Source organism: Schistocerca serialis, chromosome 1 (genome assembly GCF_023864345.2).
Source record: "Schistocerca serialis cubense isolate TAMUIC-IGC-003099 chromosome 1, iqSchSeri2.2, whole genome shotgun sequence".
In the NCBI taxonomy this organism is placed as follows: domain Eukaryota; kingdom Metazoa; phylum Arthropoda; class Insecta; order Orthoptera; family Acrididae; genus Schistocerca; species Schistocerca serialis.
In genome coordinates, this window is record NC_064638.1 from 1,159,559,563 (window position 1) to 1,159,579,751 (window position 20,189).

A 20,189-nucleotide genomic window follows, 5' to 3' on the forward strand; every position below is an offset into this window, starting at 1 on the left:
CACACCATACAGTGGCTTGTATGGCGTGTAGAATCATGCCAAAGGTACAAGCAAGATGTAGAATGTCAACTTTGGTGCCCTCACAGCCTAGCGTAAAATAATTGGGATGATTTGTTTTTCGTTTTCTTAATATACTTCTATCAAGTGCAGTCTGCAATTGCATTTTAATTAATCTTCTTTTTAGATACACATGTTAGTCCTGGTAGGCTATAAAAGGTGTTGTAATTTTGTCTCTACTCAAATGAATAGTAAAAAAAAAAAAAGGGTCCTTCTTAGCCACCTTATAGTCTCTTCTCTTAGCAGTATTGACAACAGACTTTAGTACCAGTAATAATTTTTTCAAGTGGAACTATAGTCATTTCTGCTCCTGTTATTACAAGTGTGGAAGACACAGATTTGATGGCTTTTCACTATCTCAATTTCATAAACAGTTTTGGAGAAACTGCAATATTTGGAGTTTAAGATTTTCCAAGCTGAACATAAACATGGTTGTTGTCTTACATGGAGGTTTGTGATTTTATGCACATATAAGGCAGTGTGTAGTGTTAAATGAGGAGGTAACAGAATGCTGCACTGCTGTAATACTGGTAAAAAGTGGCAGAGAGGAAGTAAAGCTTTGTGTTCTCTGTCTTCACTGATTCACATCAGTAATTATTCTCATTTCACTCCACCAGGTCAAGTGACTAAACAGCTCAGTGCAGCAGTCCCATGTCAGACCATGAACTTCCACATAAGATAACAATCTGGTTTATGCTGCAAACGAAGAAACCCTAAACTCTAAATATTCTATAAATTTCTCCACAACTTATTCTCAGAGACTGGTTGTGAAACACAACTGAATCTCTGTCTCTCAGATTTACAATAAGAGAGATAGCAAAAAACCAACAATGAATTACAGGGTTTCTAGAACACAAGCTGTTATATTGTAAAGATGATAGGTGGTGAAAAGGTAAAGAAAATGAACGATAGGTATAGGCATGACAGGGGAGGGAACAGCAATTGAAAATTTTGACTTATAAGAAATTGATGTTGCAGAAAAGGAGCGAGGAATAACAAGGATTGTGAGGCAGGAGTAACAAGGATTGTGATATCAACTAATGTTACTATTTAATTTTTTGTGTGTTATTTTTATTTGTTTATTATTCACACTTTAACCCTCAATTTCAGAAAATTTTATTTTGTAGGTCCTGGAAATGTTGCTGAATGCTGGTGCTGACCCAAATATTGCAGATAAATGTGGAGTGACTCCACTTCATTCAGCAAGTAACATGAGATTAAGTCCAATGGTGAGGGAAAGCTATGTATTGTAGACTGGGCTCCAGCCTACCATTTTACTTATGCATCTTCTTGATAAAGTTACTTATGTTCATATCTATGGTATGTCCCAATCTTGATAAAATCTCATACAACCAGAATCATTTAGAAAATTATCATTGTTTGAAAATATAATATGGGTAGTAAATATCTACTTAAGAAGCAGTGACTGGGGAAAACACATGATTTGTATGTTTTTTTCTGCTGCCTCTTAGTGAGTAGATTTTTTTTATCTAGCCACATTATATTTACAGGACTATTTAGAGATATATATTGCGTCATTAGGCAATCAAATGTAAGTGTTCATGCAGTCTCAGAGTTGCTGTCATACATAAAAATATACTCTAAAATAAAAAATGACATACCATGAACAAATTATCTGAATGTGATGTACTTGTACAAACAAATGATTACAGTTTCAGAAAAAGTGGACAATTTATTCAAGAATAAAAGACTCACAAACTGAGCAAGTCAATAATGTGTTGGTCCACCTCTCTACCTCATCCAAGCAGTTATTCGGCTTGGCATTGATTGATAGGATTGTTGGATATCCTCCTGAGGGATACTGTGTCAAATTCTGTCCAATTGGCACATTAGATCATCAAAATCCCCATAATGTTCCAATCGTTCTCAATTGGGGAGAGAGCTGATGGTCTTACTGGCCAAGGTAGGATTTGGCAAGCACAGTGCCAAGCAGTAGAAGTTCTTGCCAGTGTGGGTGGGCATTATCTTGCTGAACTGTAAGCCCAGGATACCTTGCCATGAAGGGCAAAAAAAATGGGACCTAGAATATTGTCAATGGATCACTGTGCTATAAGGGTGCTGTGGATGACAACCAAAGGTGTCCTGCTACAAAAAGAAATGGCACCCCAGGCCATCACTCGTGGCTATTGAGCTGTATGGTGGGCAACTTTCAGGTTGGTATCCCACTGCTGTCTGGGTTGTCTCCAGTCAGGTCTTGGCTGGTCATCTGGGCTCAGTTCGAAGTGGGGCCCATCACTGAAGACAGTTCTACTCCAGTCAATGATATTCCAGGCTTAAGATATGTCTGGAGACACCCCAGGCAGCAGTGGGATATCAACCTGATTGTTGTCTGCAGTACAGCCTGACAATCAGGATAGATGGCTTGGTGTACCATTTCTTTTCATAGCAGGACACATTTGGTTGTCATCCACAGCACCCACACAGCACAATGGTAAGTCAATGATACTTTGCCTCGTTTTGTGGCAGCCATCGTGGGCTTACATTTCATCAAGATAATGTCCACCCGCATACAGTGAGCATTTCTACTGCTCATCTTCATTCTTGCCAAACCCTGCTTTGGCCAGCAATGTCATCATATCTCTCCCCAATTGAGAAAATTTGGAGCATTGTGGGCAGAGCCCTACAACTACCTCAGGATTTTGATGATCTGACAAACCATCTGGACAGAATTTTGCACGATATTGCTCAGGAGGACATTTGACAACTCTGTCAGTCAGTGTCAAGCTGAATAACTGCTTGCATAAGGGCTAAAGGTGAACCAACACATTATTGACTTGCTCAATTTGTGAAGCCCTTCCTATGGAATAAATCATCGTAATTCTCTGAAACTGCAATCAATTGTTTGTCTGTATCAGTATACCACATCTACCGATTTCCATTCCATTAGGATACTTCTTTTGTGATGCATTTTTCTTTTCATTGAGCATGTTGCGCAGGGTAGCCGCAGGGTAGCCGCGTGGTCTGAGGTGACTTGCTACAGTTTGTGCAACTCCCCCTGACAGAGGTTCGAGTCCTTCCTCAGGCAGGGGTCTGTGTGTTGTCCTGTTAAAGCAATTTTCATATCAAAAACTTTCACTGAATCTGACTCATGTATTTAAATTTTGCACCATATACACGATTGAAAATATATGCTACACCAGGATATAAACCTAAACCTTTCACTTTTGAAAACAATTCTCTTACTTACTGATTACTTCTGTTGCCATTGCTTGGTGAGTAGAGTACTGTTTCAAACTTCCCTCTCATAATTTAAAACTTTACCCTCAAAAACCATTGCACATGAGATTAAATATTTGCAATAAATTAAATAACACAAATCTATCAAATATGGAATTTGACCAACTAAAAAGATTGTTATTTAATATACTATTGGAAAAATGTTATTATTCAATTGAAGAATTCATGCAGGACAGTTTGGCAATTTGAAAGGGAAAGAAAAATAAAGATTATGTATTCTGTAATAAATTGTTAATATATTGTATAAATTATATTGCAAGCTGCAAAATGACTGTAAGCGTCATATATGTTCTTGTTAATTGTTCATGTCTAAACATTCAGAAATGCATGCTTAAGTATGTTAATTATTATAACCTTATTTTTTTAAAGTAATTTGATGTGACTCCAGTACAAAAATCTTTGATTTGTAACAGTACGTTATGAGACGAATAAAGTACATTCTACACGTAGTGCCCAGGGTTTTCTCACTCCAGTCCAAAAAAGAGCAATTATAAATACACTGGTACATAGAGCAAAAACTGTTTCTGCTGAGAACCACTTGGATTCTGAAAATAATCATCTGAAGTATGTTTTCCAAAAGAATGGGTATGGTTTATGTGGTAAGTCAGCATTTTCCAAGAAAAGGAAACATGGAATTGTTGAACATCCCTGTGATGAGCCACCTATTGTATTCCTTCCTTTCTGCGGTGTTACATCCAACAAAGTAGGCAGAGCCATGGAAAGATGAGGTTAAAGATCTGTTTTCTGACTTCCTAAGAAGATAAAGGAGATGCTGCATCCTGTTCAGGACAGTCTCAGCCTCAGTATCCCTGGGATTTACAATATCCCTTGCGAGAGTGGAAGCAGTTACATCTGTCTGTCCATCTGCACCATTTCTGATTACTGTGCAGAACATCAGTGGCAGATTAAAAATCAAGAACTGGAGAAATCTGCAACTGGTGAGTGCCACCTCACAAACAAATATAAAATACCATGTGACAAAACAAAAGTTTTGTCCCAGGCTCCTACACACTGGGATTCTGTAATTAAAGAGGCTGTAGAAATAAGAATGTGTGAGATCTTCAATCGTGACAACAGGTGTAATCTTGGCAGTGCATGGTGGTGAGCTCTTGATGCAGAGAAGAGCCAAAGATATTCATTGCAATGTTTACATTATGCCACCCATCCAGATGTTGACACCTGGTGCAACAGCATTATGTAATTAAAGACAAATCAGAAGTCAACTATGAGCTATACAAGGCCACTACAGCAGCAGTTTTGGCAGTCAATTGCTCCTGATGAATACAGTGTAGGTAATTGTCAAAGGCTCGAGGTTTTACCCTGAAGTGACATGCCAAGAAGTCCAAGGATGATTTATATTACATTATATTCTTACTTAGTGAGTTATCCAGATGTGTTCAGAGTCTATCTCCCATCTGCCATTTACCATTACTATTCTCTTACACTCCACATTCTACACAGGTGATCTAACATACCTTGTAGGATAAAGATTGGTGGAAGAAAGGATACACTGGGGAATCCTAACAGATTAAAAGTGTGAGCTGAACCAGAATTCAGACACTCAAAACCAGACACTTCTCTTTTGTAAGTAATGTTTTGAGCAGAAGAGAAGAAGTATACTAACAGACTTAGGGTTTGAGGCAGCAAAAGGTGCAGCTAATGCAGTAGAACCATTAAAAGGTTAATGAAAGCAATCCTAGAGTACCAATCCCATATAAATCTTGAAGACACCTGAAACGAAGCTGCTTTGCCTTTTCATGTGGCTTTCTTCATGGTGTCTTCATTATTTCATTTTTCTTCTGTGGGCTGATTTTCATTTCTGACATCCAGACACCATTCACCTGTGTAATTAGCATTATTTTCTGACTGACTAAGAATGATGTCAGTTTTATTCAGTCTTCCTTATAAGCATCTCTGGAACAAAAGTGAACATCATTCGGTCATTTCAAGATTGCTACAATGTTTTCTGCCAGTCAGAAGGGGACTGATTGCACATATAAATGCTGCTACCCTAGTAACAGACTGTGAGAAACAGCTGTAGAGTTTATAGTCAGAAGAGTTTACCCAACACTTCTCACAAAAATTTTTAATAGCACGATTTAGTGACCATTTTGCTCAAACACTAAGCTTGAAAATAAAAGGCTGTGCTGTTAACAACATGCCTTAAACAACTACATGTAGAAGCTATAGTCAGGTTAGCTAGCATAAATTACTTCAACAACTTATTAAACAAAAAATGATCACAGGTTTATATAAATTAATGATGTAAAAATTAACTCCTTCATTGACACATTAACCCATTTCTTTTAAGTTGCTTTTCCACAGGAAATGGGAACCATAAGCTGCAATTTTAGAACAAACAGTTGGATTTCAAGGACAAAAAATGTTTCGTACCAGAAGAGACTATGTCATAAAATGTATAACGTGAATAATTGCTTGCTGAATTACAAATATTTATAAAAAAACATTCCAAAATGCTAAGACAAGTAAAAAGAGTGGCAAAAATGATGCATAATGATGAATTCATTTAGAATTCAGCAAATAAAGTGAAGGCCATGCGGAGTGTCATAAAAAAGAATCTGACGAAGACAGAGCATCACGCAAAAATATAACAGTCACATATTTAACAGCTTTTCCACAGGTGTTGCTGATAATACAATAAAATCAAACCTAAATAAGAAAACCTAGCCAGCAAATTTAAAATAAGCACATTGTACATCGGCACTGTCTCACAAGATGAAGTAACAAAAGCAATAATAAGACTAAAAATTTCAAACTCTGCAGGCATTGATGGTGTCTCTGTTTTAGTTCCTTTGTACGAAATGAAAATATATTCACTGTTCAACAGTCACTTCACCACTGTAAATAAATATTCTCTGTCCTTAATCTCTTTTTAATATTTCTAGAGTGTAACAATCCTCACACACATGAGTTCTAGTTGGGCCAGGGTGGGACAATTCCTCACCTGTAGTACACCATATGTAGTGCTACTGACATAGCTTTCATAGTCTCTCTTCAGTAGTACAAACATCTGGTCAGCTGAAGCTGAAAGTCTAATTATATGTAGGATGGTGTGTTGGTCAAGAAAGTATGCAACACCATAATTTGTATTGCACTAACATGCACATTAATTCCATGCAAATTTCAGTTATTACAAGAAAAAATCACCATGCACACTTAGCATTCTGATGTAGCAATTTGTCAGAGGAAAATATACTGTGGTAGTTAAATTAAGTCATTTTATAATTAGAATCACAGTGTGCAACAATATCTCGGTCAGATGACAATGACATTTCACACCTTCTTGTTAATTCCAATTCAGTGAAAATGTTCATTCATCTGATACACAGAAATCACCTGAAAGTTATTAAATATTGATGTTATTGAGTATTGTGGAAATTGGTGGATATATTTTTATGTATGGAACATGCATAGCTGTGGTGTTAGACAACACTGGGACTGCACCTTACATAGGTCTTACACATGAGCTGTCAAACTGTGAACTGCTGATTTTGGGTGCTGTCCATCTACTGAAAGACAAGTGTAAGAATAAACTGTTATTTTGTAAACTACATTATGCTTTTAACCCCATACCTCCTGGCTCATATCCCTGTAACAGACCTAGATGCAAGACCTGTTGCATACATCCTCCCACAACCACCATTCCAGTCTGGCCACAAATGTCACCTATTGCATCAAAGGCAGGGCTACCTGTGAAACCAGTCATGTAATTTACCAGCTAAGCTGCTGTTGCTGAGCATGCTGCTCAACACAGCATCCTTCATTACACTGACTGCTTCACAGCCTGTGGTATATGGATCCTTCCCACCAACACCAGCTTTTCTGAATTATGCAGGTGGGAACTTCACCTCACCCATCCAGCCCCTTCCCTGTTCCCATTCCAGCACTACACAGCCTTCATTCTACCATTGCACCCAGTCTTCTTACTTCTCTCCTTTTCCACTATCATCCCCCCAACCTCCCTGCCCCCCCCCCCCCACCTTTCCCCTGTGCTCCGTTTAACCTCCTGGGACTGCACGTAGCTGCTCTACACCCTCTCTCCACCTCGTCCCTGCTCGCTCCACAGTAGCACTGCACTGTCTCCCACCCCTACCCTACTATCCCTCCCCCTCACTACCCCAGCCTCCTCCTTCCCCCCTCCACCCCCCCCCCACCCCACCCCCACCCAGTCACCACTCCTATCATGCACCGGTGCTGCTGCTCGCAATGTGGCTTCAGCTGCCAGAGACTGCACTCATGTATGTGTGAGTTGCATTTGCATGAGTGTGTCTGTCTGTCTGTGATCTATTTTTGATGAAGGCCTTTCTGGCCGAAAGCTTATTTGTGACATTCTTTTTGTTGTGCATATCTGCGACTCAGCATCTCCTTTCAGTATTTTCATTAGACAATAAGATATTCCTTTACTGAAGTGTATATATCAGTGATGTAATCATAGTTATCTCTTTAAAGTTTATATACTTGTAAATTATATCTGCTCCAAGAATATTATTATTGCAAAAATATCCCATAAATGTTATTTACTTGTACCATGTCTATGTACCCTATGTTCAGGTATATTATCTGTTTCAATTTAGTATAGATGTAAATACTGACTTATCCAACATCTAATGTGTTTATACTCTACATGTGAGATGTACTATGTCAAATAAGAATTCAAACAGTACAATCTTCCATTTGAGTTCATCACTTGTTGTTCATTAGGTCACATAATATATGGTAGAGCTATATTTCCTCTTCTATCATTCAGATATCCTGCTGTAAGTTTTATTATAAAATACATTCTAAATTAGATTTTTCTGATGAGTTTCAAATCAACAATAATTTCCTAATAATTAATTTATGGAATTGACAACATACTGACTGTAATCTAATGTAATAAAATCAGAGGAACTTATATAAACAATATAATCTGTTCTGAATCTTCAGTCATAAGGGAGTATTTATCATGGTGGTTTATAATTTTTGTGATTTGTAATATGTAACACATAGGATTCCTTCATGTACCATATTTTTATATACCTCTCATTTATTACAGGCATCACAATCTATAGCCACACTTATCAGGAAATATGGGAGTGAAAAGTCGATATTGAATGCTAGAGATCATAATGGCAGAACACCTCTACACTATGCAGTTGCAAGAGGACACTTCAAGGTAGAATACCAAAAGTATTTTTGAACTTTAGATCTGGTTAGCAGGGTGTTGCATTAAAAGTAATGAGGTCAAAGTTGCATGAATTTTCCTCTGTTGTGCATGATTGCTAATGCGGATCATGCTAGTTAGGCATCTTGTAACAGAGAAGCTGGAACAATCCATGTGTTCTTATTCTGTTCCCAGTAATAATATAATTTTTTCTATCCTTCATTTTATAATGTTTTCTGAATGATACTATATGATAATTACATAAAAAATTAATTTCTTATTTAAGCTGTTATTCTTATATGTAAATATCTTTCAAAAAATATTTGAAAACTTTTAATTGTTGAGATCATAGTAAGATAACTATCATCAATAAGAAAAAAATCGGCAATCTTCAGACACAAACAGAATAAGCAAACATAAAATTGCTTTAAGTGACAAGGATTTTGTACATTGAACGTATTACGGAGAAAACTTTTGTTACAGTATTTCAGTAAAGAGGTAGAACATACACAGTGTGATGAGAAACCAATGTAACCATATGTAAAACAGATAAGACACAGCATTTGAATAGCAGGAAGCATTTCCTTCAAAAATATACATTCATCCACCCATAGTAACATTCTGCCTTTGATAACAGCTGTAAATCTAGTTAGTAGTTACGGCCTGCAACGACCATATATCACACAAAATTCAATAATATTTCTGTAAAACAAATGCCAAGTTAAGATTCCAAACATTTTTCAAACATACATCCAATATTATATAGGCCCTAAAGGAGATAAATTCACTAAATCAGGTTTTATTTTCATTTACACATCAAGTTCTGTAGGGCCAAATTGAGGAGCAAATCTCCAAGGTCATGGAATGTGTCAGTACACGAAATTACAACATAAAAGTAATAACAGATAAAAATAAAATGTTTATGAACCTGAAAAAGTCAAGCCATAAGTTTAAGTAAACACAATCAACAATACATCAAGAATCAGCTTAATTTTTCAAGGAACTCCTCGACAGAATAGAAGGAGTGACCCATGAGGAAACTCATCAGTTTAGATTTGAAAGCACTTGGATTACTGCTAAGATTTTTGAATTGTAGTGGTATCTTACTGAAAATGGATGCAGCAGTATACTACACACCTTTCAGCACAAGAGTTAAGAAAGTCCGATCCAAATGCAGGTTTGATTTCTGCCAAGTATTAGCTGAGTGAAAGCTGCTTATTCTTGGGAATAAGCTAATATTGTTAACAGGAAATGACAGTAAAGAATATATATATATACAGGGTTATTACAAATGACTGAAGCGATTTCACAGCTCTACAATAACTTTATTATTTGAGATATTTTCACAATGCTTTGCACACACATACAAAAACTCAAAAAGCTTTTTTAGGCATTCACAAATATTCGATATGTGCCCCTTTAGTGATTCGGCAGACATCAAGCCGATAATCAAGTTCCTCCCACACTCGGCGCAGCATTTCCCCATCAATGAGTTCGAAAGCATCGTTGATGCGAGCTCGCGGTTCTGGCACGTTTCTTGGTAGAGGAGGTTTAAACACTGAATCTTTTATACAACCCCATCGCATGGGGTTAAGTCGGGAGAGCGTGGAGGCCATGACATGAATTGCTGATCACGATCTCCACCACGACCGATCCATCTGTTTTCCAATCTCCTGTTTAAGAAATGCCGAACATCATGATGGAAGTGCGGTGGAGCACCATCCTGTTCAAAGATGAAGTCGGCGCTGTCGGTCTCCAGTTGTGGCATGAGCCAATTTTCCAGCATGTCCAGATACACGTGTCCTGTAACGTTTTTTTCGCACATTGTGTCTGTTCACTTCACCATTAAGAAAAAATGTTGCTTCATCACTGAAAACAAGTTTTGCACTGAACGCATCCTCTTCCATGAGCTGTTGCAACCGCCCCAAAAATTCAAAGCGTTTGACTTTGTCATCGGGTGTCAGGGCTTGTAGCAATTGTAAACGGTGAGGCTTCTGCTTTAGCCTTTTCCGTAAGATTTTCCAAACCGTCGGCTGTGGTACGTTTAGCTCCCTGCTTGCTTTATTCGTCGACTTCCGCGGGCTACGCGTGAAACTTGCCCGCACGCGTTCAACCGTTTCTTCGCTCACTGCAGGCCGACCCATTGATTTCCCCTTACAGAGGCATCCAGAAGCTTTAAACTGCACATACCATCGCCGAATGGAGTTAGCAGTTGGTGGATCTTTGTTGAACTTCGTCCTGAAGTGTCGTTGCACTGTTATGACTGACTGATGTGAGTGCATTTCAAGCACGACATACGCTTTCTCGGCTCCTGTCGCCATTTTGTCTCACTTCGCTCTAGAGCGCTCTGGCGGCAGAAACCTGAAGTGCGGCTTCAGCTGAACAAAACTTCATTAGTTTTTCTACGTATCTGTAGTGTGTTGTGACCATATGTCAATGAATGGAGCTACAGTGAATTTATGAAATCGCTTCAATCATTTGTAATAGCCGTGTATATATATCTAAAAACAAAGATGATGTGACTTACCAAACAAAAGTGCTGGCAGGTCGATAGACACACAAACATACACACAAAAGTCATTCAACAACATCTTTGCCTCTGCACTTCCGCCTCGACTGACATCTCTGCCCAAACTCTTTGCCTTTGAATATGTCTGCTTGTGTCTGTATATGTGTGGATGGATATGTGTGTGTGTGCAAGTGTATACCCGTCCTTTTTTCCCCCTAAGGTAGGTCTTTCCGCTCCCGGGATTGGAATGCCTCCTTACCCTATTCTAGCTTTTGCAACAAACTGTTGCCTCATCAAGAAAGAGGAAAGGAGAGGGAAAGACGAAAGGATGTGGGTTTTAAGGGAGAGGGTAAGGAGTCATTCCAATCCTGGGAGCGGAAAGACTTACCTTAGGGGGAAAAAAGGACAGGTATACACTCGCACACACACACATATCTATCCACACATATACAGACACAAGCAGACATATTTAAAGACCAAGTAGACTAATTTTCATGTCAAACGATCACTCACTTCAGACACCGTTTGAACAGTAAAAATGGCAGCACCAAGTCTTTGAACAAGATCCTGAATGTGGTCTTTCCACAACAGTTTAATATCGATTTCAACACCTAGAAATTTGAGCTGTTCAGTTTCACTAATCATGTGCCCATTCTGTGGAACTAAAATGTCAGGTTTCGTTGAATTGTGTGTTAGAAACTGTTAAATCTGAGTCTTACTGTGATTTAGTGTTAGTTTATTTTTTACAAGCCATGAACTTATGTCATGAACAACATTATTTGAAACTGAGCCACTATTGCAGACAACATCCTTTACTACCAAGCTAGTGTCATCAGGAAACAGAAATATTACAGAGTTACCCATAATATTAGAGGGCATATCGTATATATAATTAACGAACAGGAGTGGCCCCAACACTGATCCCTGGGCACCCCCCCCCCCCCCACTCCCCTTCCACTTGAACATATCCCACTCAGACCCCACATCACAGCCATTCTCAACTCTGTGAATAATAACCTTTTGCTGTCTGTTGTTAAAGTAAGAGGGGAACCAGTTGTGAACCGTATTGCGCAATTGTCCAACTTCTGGAGTAATATTTTGTGATCAACACAATCAAAAATCTTTGTTAAATCAAAATATACGTGTAGCGTTCAAAAGCTATTGCTTAATCCATCCAGTATCTCACAGAGAAAAGAGAACATAGCATTTTCAGTTGTTAAGTGACCTCTAAAGTTGAACTGTACATTTGATAGCAAATCATGTGATATAAAATTATCAATTATCCTTACGTACAAAGTCTTTCAATAACTTTAGCAAGCACTGATTGCATAGAAATAAGACTAAAATTATCCTTATGATCATTTTCTCCCTTTTTATAAAGTGGCTTTACTACTGAGTACTTTAATCGTTCAGGAAACTGACCATTCCAAAACGGAAAATTACAAATTTGGCTAAATACAGGGCTAACATGTGCAGCACAGTACTTTAATATCCTGCTGGGCACCCCATCATATCCATGAGAGTGCTTAGTCTTCAGTGATTTAATTATTGATTCAGTCTCCCCCTTGACTGTATCACAGAGAAGTGTTTCAGACATCAGTCTTGGAAAGGCATTTGCTAAGAGAGTTATATGATTCCCTATAGAAACTAAATAAAATTTTTTTATTTAATTCACCAGAAATGCTCAGAAAATGAGTATTACATACTGTACATACATCTGATTTATCAGTAACAGTAATATTTTTACTATGAACTGACTATATCGTCGACCTTACGCTGCTGACCAGACATTTCCTTCACAACTGACCATACAGTTTTAATTTCATCCTGTGAATTAGCTATTCTGTTTGCATACCACATACTCTTTGCCTTCCTAATAACATTTTAAGCACCTTACAGTACTGTTTGTAATGGGCTACTGTAGCTTGATTGTGACTACTTCTAACATTTTGATATAATTCCCGCTTTGTTCTACATGATATCTTTGTCCCACTAGTCAGCCACTTGGGCTGCCTTTTATGGCTAGTATTCCATTTAGAACGTTCTAATGGAAAGCAACTCTCAAACAGCATGAGAAATGTGTTAAGGCAAGCATTATATTTGTCATTTACATTATCGGCACGATAAACATCCTGTCACTCATATTCCTTGGTGAGATTTAAAAAACTCTCTATTGCTGTTGGATTAACTTTCCCACATAGTTTGTAATTACATGTGATATTTGTTTGAGTACAAAAGCCTTGTAGTGTTGAAATTTGTGAACATGGTCAGAAACACCATTTATCCTTTACTAACGGAACGCCCATCTATAATGAAGAATGAATAAAAATATTGTCTATGGCTGTGTTACTTTTCCCCTGCGCACTAGTTGGGAAAATCACAGTCTGCATCAGATCATATGCATTTAGGAGATCTACCAACATCCTTTTTCTTGCACCATCATACACGAAATTTATATTGAAGTCACCACATAGAACTAATTTCTGGTACTTCATACAAAGTGAAACCTCTCAAGCTTGAGCAGAAATGCTCTGAAGTCAAAGTTAGGGGCCTATAAACAAAAACAAGTAGAAGTTTAGTTTCATTAAATTCAACTGCCCCTGCACAACATTCAAGTATCTGTTCAGTGCAGTGCCATGATACGTCTATGGACTCAAATGGAATACTGTCTTTTATGTACATGGCCACTCCTCCACCCCACAAGGAACTCCTTGAAAAACAGCCAGCTAATCTGTATCCTTATAAAGGAAACCTCTAAATTGTCAAATTATTTAAGCGGTGGTCCCATATACCAATAATTTCAGAGTCAAATCTGTAAGCAGTTCCTAACTTCATCTCTAATACCTCTTATATTTTGATGAAATATGCTAATTCCTTCTCTACTTGGAAACATGACGTCCTCTGAAAGGGGCCCTTAGTTAGAGGGACTTCTTTTAAGTAGGTATACGTATCAGCTGACTTCAAACCAAAAAAGATGCCGCTCTAACACCAACTACTATAGGAATTTGCCAGTCTCCCCTTTCCATACCTATTCAGGTGCAGACCATACCTAGTAAAACCCGATCTACTGATAGACACAACTGACACTACTGAAATGTGATCCATGCCCTCTACCATCAGTGCCTTCTCCAGCCCCATTTTAATGTGCCTGACAGCCACATTAAGTTGAGGCCGATCATAACGCTGAAACAGTTGCACGAACTGCACATTAGTGCCACCAGTTTGAGTAGCTATCTTTACCAGGTCACCACATACATCTTATATCCTGTCCCTATCAAGACTATTCCCTACTCCACCCACTATCACTACCTGATCTTCATAAAATTCCTACATAACTCCCCTACGTTGTCAGTCACCTGAGCCAACCCTGCACTAGGCTTCACAATGCTGGTGACCTGGTACTCACTCCCCAACACTTCCTGCAACTGCTGGCCCACACCTCTACCACACGAACTACCTAGCAGCAGAACCTTCTTCTTTCCGTTAGACTTTGCAACTGACCTAGACCTCCTAACTGCTGAGCACTGCTGCATGTTCTCTACACCTACAGCTACAAGAGGCTCCTCTCCACTCAACTGTGACAGTCGGTCAAATCTATTGCATACACTCAAAGTAAAACTGCCTGAATACCTCCTCCTCCTAGCTGTCTTCTTGCCAACTGCCAGTTCCCATTCCCCAGTCCCCTTCACCCTGCTCAACCTATCTAGTTCTTCCTTTGCATGTTGTAACTGCACCTGAAGGGCACAGATCTTACCCTCTCGTTACTCTATCAACTTATTTCTACTACAGATTCTGCATTCCCAGGGGAGGATCTCGCTAGAATGCCCACTGGCTTCACCAGTACATTCCTCCCAATGAAAATACTTTGAACAAATCCCACACTGTAACCCACTACTCACAAACCTATGACACAGCCCACACTTCTCACTCATGGTAAAATTTTACAGTTAATCAAGAAAATTATATGTCTGCATTACCCAAGTTCAGTTACACCAGCAGAACTATTTATAGAACTAACAATAGCAGTCTCAAAATTCTCTCTCTACTGAGAAAGCAACTACTTGTATTAATACTACTAAACCACAACTAATACCAATACCAACAAAACTTCACAAAATTATTAGCTAAAATAAAAAATTCAAGCAGCCACTGGAACATTCAACAAAGCTAAAACACTGAATAAAAATTTTACTGAAATATTTCACTAGAAACAATAAGAAATGTCAGCTGAAAACTGAAGCAAGAAATTTACTAAATGACTTCAATGCACAGAAAACTCTAAAAAACACAGTGAGTGAACATTTCCAAAAGTTTATTAAATCATTATTTCACCACAAACAGCATGAAACACCATTGAAAACTATTAGATTTAATAGCTGTATAACAATGCACAAATATCTTTGTCAGTACTTAGCTTTATAACCGCTACAGCTGCAACTGCACGCCGCAAACCTTAAACATACAGTTGTATATAAAATAAAATTTGATGACTGTCACCAGTTCTGAATGCCCAGACTGGCTGTCATTTTGACACCCATTTTGGGGAGTATTCGTTCGCTCAGAATGAGACAGCTCTTTGTGTTCATATTGCATCAGGGATCATGCAGTGTGTAGTATGGAGTAATGTATGGAGGTTTCACATAGAACTGCTTAAGGATGGAAACTTGATCTCCTGGAGGAGTTAGAAACTTACACCTACAATAAACAACCCTATCTCATATACTGAATGAGCAACTACAATTTAATCATAGGGTTTCTTTGGTATTTTTATGATAATTTATTATTAGTTTTGACTAACACACATTGGGTATCTTCTGTCATTACTCCTGGCAGAAATTCTGCAAGCTGCTGTTCAGTTCTCCCACGTCTACTGGCCGACACATGGCAGACTTCATCCAATAGTGTTCTACTCTACTGCGAGATGATGTCTCATTCTACACTAGTTGCTTTTGTTTTTTATTAACCTCATTATTTAGTTTGAGTTTATATTTTGTTTTTACTTTTTATATGTTAATATTTTTATCTAGTCTATTGAGTATTGGCATAATCTTAAAATTCTACCTTACTCATTACTTACTTTTTATGATGGTTCTGTTTCCACTATATGGTTATTTTGATCTTATCATTGAATTTTTGTAATTGTGTATATGTGCGCATTATCAGTGGTTTATTTGGCAACTTCCTGTTTGACATATGTGAGGATAGGTGGCTGTTAGTCTGCTGTTTTGCTTCGAACAGGACACTATCTTGCACATATGTACATTTTATGTATGTTAATTGACAAGTGACAATAATAAACGTAATTGTTGGGTTCAAATTAATGATATGAATAAAATAGAAAGAAACATTCCACATGGGAAAAATATATTAAAAACAAAGATTCCATGACTTACCAAACGGGAAAGTGCTGGTAGATAGACACAATAAAAAAACACACACAAAAAATTTCAAGCTTTAACAACCAACAGTTGCTTCGTCAGGAAAGAGGGAAGGAGAGGGAAAGACGAAAGGATGTGGGTTTTAAGGGAGAGGGTAAGGAGTCATTCCAATCCTGGGAGTGGAAAGACTTACCTTAGGGGGAAAAAAAGACAGGTATACACTCGCACACACAAACATATCCATCCACACATATACAGACATAAGCAGACATCAATTGACAAGTTACTTCACATAACAATGCTAGGCACAGACTTTTACACCTGTGTTCATTTACATTCCTTTAGCTTTTATAAATACTTAATTATTATAGATAACATAGAATATTTTTATATTTATATTATACTAGCTGCTACCCATGGCTAGCTCTCATATCTGTTGTTTTATTAGGTTGAGTAATGGTGAGTAAGTAAGCTACTGTACAAGGAACAATGTCAGCTGCCCTCACTTTTCACTCTGTTTGGGTAAGGAAGCATTGATGAACAGTGCATGCAGAGGGGTGTGGGCATCTATGCAGTATACCTTCCCATACACTAGATTCAGTCATGTCGATTTGACACTGGCGATAGATATTTTTGATGAACGTTTTGCTAAAATCTGCTCCAGTCTGCTGAGGGTGACACCTGTAAGGTGGGGTGTACTGGTGGATGCAGAAACAATAGTCTGTATAAAAAAAGCAGTGGGGTGGTGAAGGGATTCCTCCCCCATCCAACTTACCATAATGAAATAAGACTGCAAATTATGTGGTGAGGGTTCTGCATCAGGCATGAATATTGGCAGTCGGATGTCAACTGCACCACAAGCTGTTGACATATATCAGTAGTTTTGTTATGAATGTTGATGAATGCATTAAATTGTGCAGTTTTTAAAATTATTAAATAGTGGTAAACTGAGGAAGAAAGAAAATAAATCATTTGTAGTTCAGTGCAGTGCACATTGTACAATATTTGTACATGCAATGTCAGCTGCCCTCGTGCGTCCGCCTGTTACCCATGGTTTTAGTAGCATATCACAATTGAGTGCAGCCTTACTAAAAGCCTCCCATGTTTTTCATATACAAGCACAATGTGTGAGTATTTATAATGCAGCATTTAAAGTTGTGAGTCTTCAACCATCTCAGAAGCTGTAAGAGTAGCATGACGCTAAGTGGCTAAAATGTGACACACTTACAGCTGCTAATAGTGTGAAAGCATGGATTAAACACATTGAGGATTGTATAAGTATTGTATTCATTATGTTGAATCATATTATTTAGAACTTTTTCACAAATGTGATAAAGTTCAAAAGGCAAAGAAAAAATAGTGTTTTTAAAGAGTAATTACGTCTCCATATTTCATGTTTCTTCAAGTCAGGAAATATCTTGTACTACCCTTTCTGAAGCAGCCTACAATATTTCTCAGTGTTCAAGCTATCTCAATACAGTATATCATCTAATTCAGTCCAACAGTTTAGTCGTGAAAGCATAACAGACAGTTAGTTTCAGATTTATGTTAGTATTTATTTCTGTTTGTCTATTTGTTCTGAGTCACACTGTTTTTGTTTCCTTACTTTACAGGTTGATAAGCACTTCATGGCTCTTCTATTGATAATTGGTCTATTTTAATGAGCATTTCTCATCTGTGAGACTCCACTGTTGTGCACAAATGTTGATTATATATATTTTTGATGGGAGTGCTTTTTGCTGTTCAGATGCTGTGTTTTATCTATTTCTGATACAGATACATTAATTTCTCACCAAATTTGGTATGCAATTCTGTTCGTTAATTCCTTTAAGATCTGAAGACAGTAGATTTTTTTCAACTGAAACTAGTTATCTTATTATTGTTCTCTAATTATGATATAGACAATTAAGTTTTTGAGTAATTTTTTAAAATTTTATTTGAATATAAAAGATATTGACCTCCATCCTTACAATTTCAGGTAATGACTTTAAGCTGATAACAGAAAAGTTTTATCACTCAATATGTAATTTCTCAATTACTGATGACAACACTCTCATAATCTCAGTTGGAAACAGTTTTTAGCAGCAAATATTGAAGATTTAACACTTAGAGGAAGCTTTGGAGATGGAGTTAGGAGTGAGCCCATAAGATATCTGAGTGCATATTGCCCTACGTCATTTGAAAGACCCCTGGTTCGTCTTTTCAGTAAACTTCTTACTTTTTCGAAGAAGTCATGTTTTGTAAGTTATGCGTAGTTAAAGTTCTTGTCACACATAAAGTTTTATTTTTAACTAGTTCATGTGTTTAAGATTACATTATCAAGCTGTGTAGCCCAAACTTTTCTGGTTACATAACTATTCACTTGCACTAGGAAAGCTTGTTAGTTTGCTATTTAATCAATCTATAAAATTGCGTAAGTTAGCCATTTTTGGCAGGAATTGGGAACCTCTTGGGGCTATACTCATTATTAACACTATAGTCCACATAACGTAATCAATTATCGATTCATCCAGTCTAGTCCAGCCAATGAAGGAAAATTACAGGAAAAATTTGTGTAGTCACAAATTTTTGTATGGTAGTAGGAGGAAAGGTCATGAACAACATACTAAAAATCCTGACCAGTAGGGTATGAGTGTATGAGTGTTGCAGTGGGAAGAAGGGGTGGGGGGGGGGGGGGACATTTAAAGGTAGAACTAACACTTCTGGTGTTGCAGGAAATGGAAAAATGGTAGATTTTTAAAAATTGTATTTAATGGTATGAAATTAATGTTTATGTGTAGAATGGAACCATATTAATGGATAAATTGTGTTGTGGGAGTGAAGCAGGGTGGTAAGTTGGGGATGGAGGTTAGAAGTGTGAGGGAAGGTAAGTCATCAGATGGTGGTCGTGCACTTCCCTCCATCACCGGACTGCAAAATGAAGAGTGAGCAGGCAGTTCCCCATAAAAATAATGTTATGCTAACCACACATTTGTTGGAATTACATGCACAGACTCCACAGTATATGGGGATGGCAATATATAACAAGTTAATGGGCAAAAACATATTTAATATGAAACCATAAATTTTAAAAATGAGTCTATAGCAGATTCTGTGGGAGAAATGCTACTATTGGATAGAAGAGTTCATAGAGGATAACATGATAGTTTGAGAAAGGGGTAATTAAGTGTTAGATTTTATTGTACATGTATATAACAAAATTGTATTATGATAATGATGCTGTTTGTTAACATCAGCTGTTCTTTGTTTATGGTGAAAATTTACCACAATTTGACATGTCTCCTGTACTTGAATCAAATGATTTAGATTATGTATGTTATGAGACAAGTAAACCACAATTCAGAACAACACAATTCATAGCACTACATCACAAAAAGCAACTAGAGGGTGTTTTGTAAAGTTATACCGACTCTTCAGCAGCTCACCTTACGAATCACTTGAAATGCTATGAGTGAATATGCATGGGAATGTTTCTCTTGCATGAAGTGTCTTAACACTACATGGCATACAGATTTCAGTTGCTAGTAGTACAAATGTGATAAAATCAGCTTGACGGATGCTATGTAAATCTCTGCACACTGCTCTACACTGCTACAGGGGATATTGATTCTTAGTCATCCTGTATGGGAGTTGTAATATTCTTCAGAGAAAGGTGACTTCACTTACCACAAATCTGCTCGCTTTTCAGTTTACAGATGGGCTACCTTTCCCCAATCTTTCCTGTCCAGGGATCTGGTGTAAGTAGACGAAATACTACACTGAGTATCTTTTTATACAGTGGGGTTATTTTCACTATATTAAGTTGATATTCATTTGCAGTTAT

The 20,189-nt window shown here is 37.6% G+C and overlaps 1 protein-coding gene across 4 annotated transcripts in view; it reads left to right on the forward strand.

Moving 5' to 3' along the window:
* The window catches only part of LOC126418141 (serine/threonine-protein phosphatase 6 regulatory ankyrin repeat subunit B-like), a 352,754-nt gene that overhangs the window by 215,484 nt on the left and 117,081 nt on the right, over positions 1-20,189 (forward strand). For all 4 annotated transcript variants that reach the window (XM_050085172.1, XM_050085171.1, XM_050085170.1 and 1 more), the window contains exons 10-11: positions 1,185-1,286; positions 8,372-8,491. In XM_050085172.1, the coding sequence (XP_049941129.1) occupies positions 1,185-1,286; positions 8,372-8,491 (222 nt within the window). The remainder of the gene's footprint in view (positions 1-1,184; positions 1,287-8,371; positions 8,492-20,189) is intronic.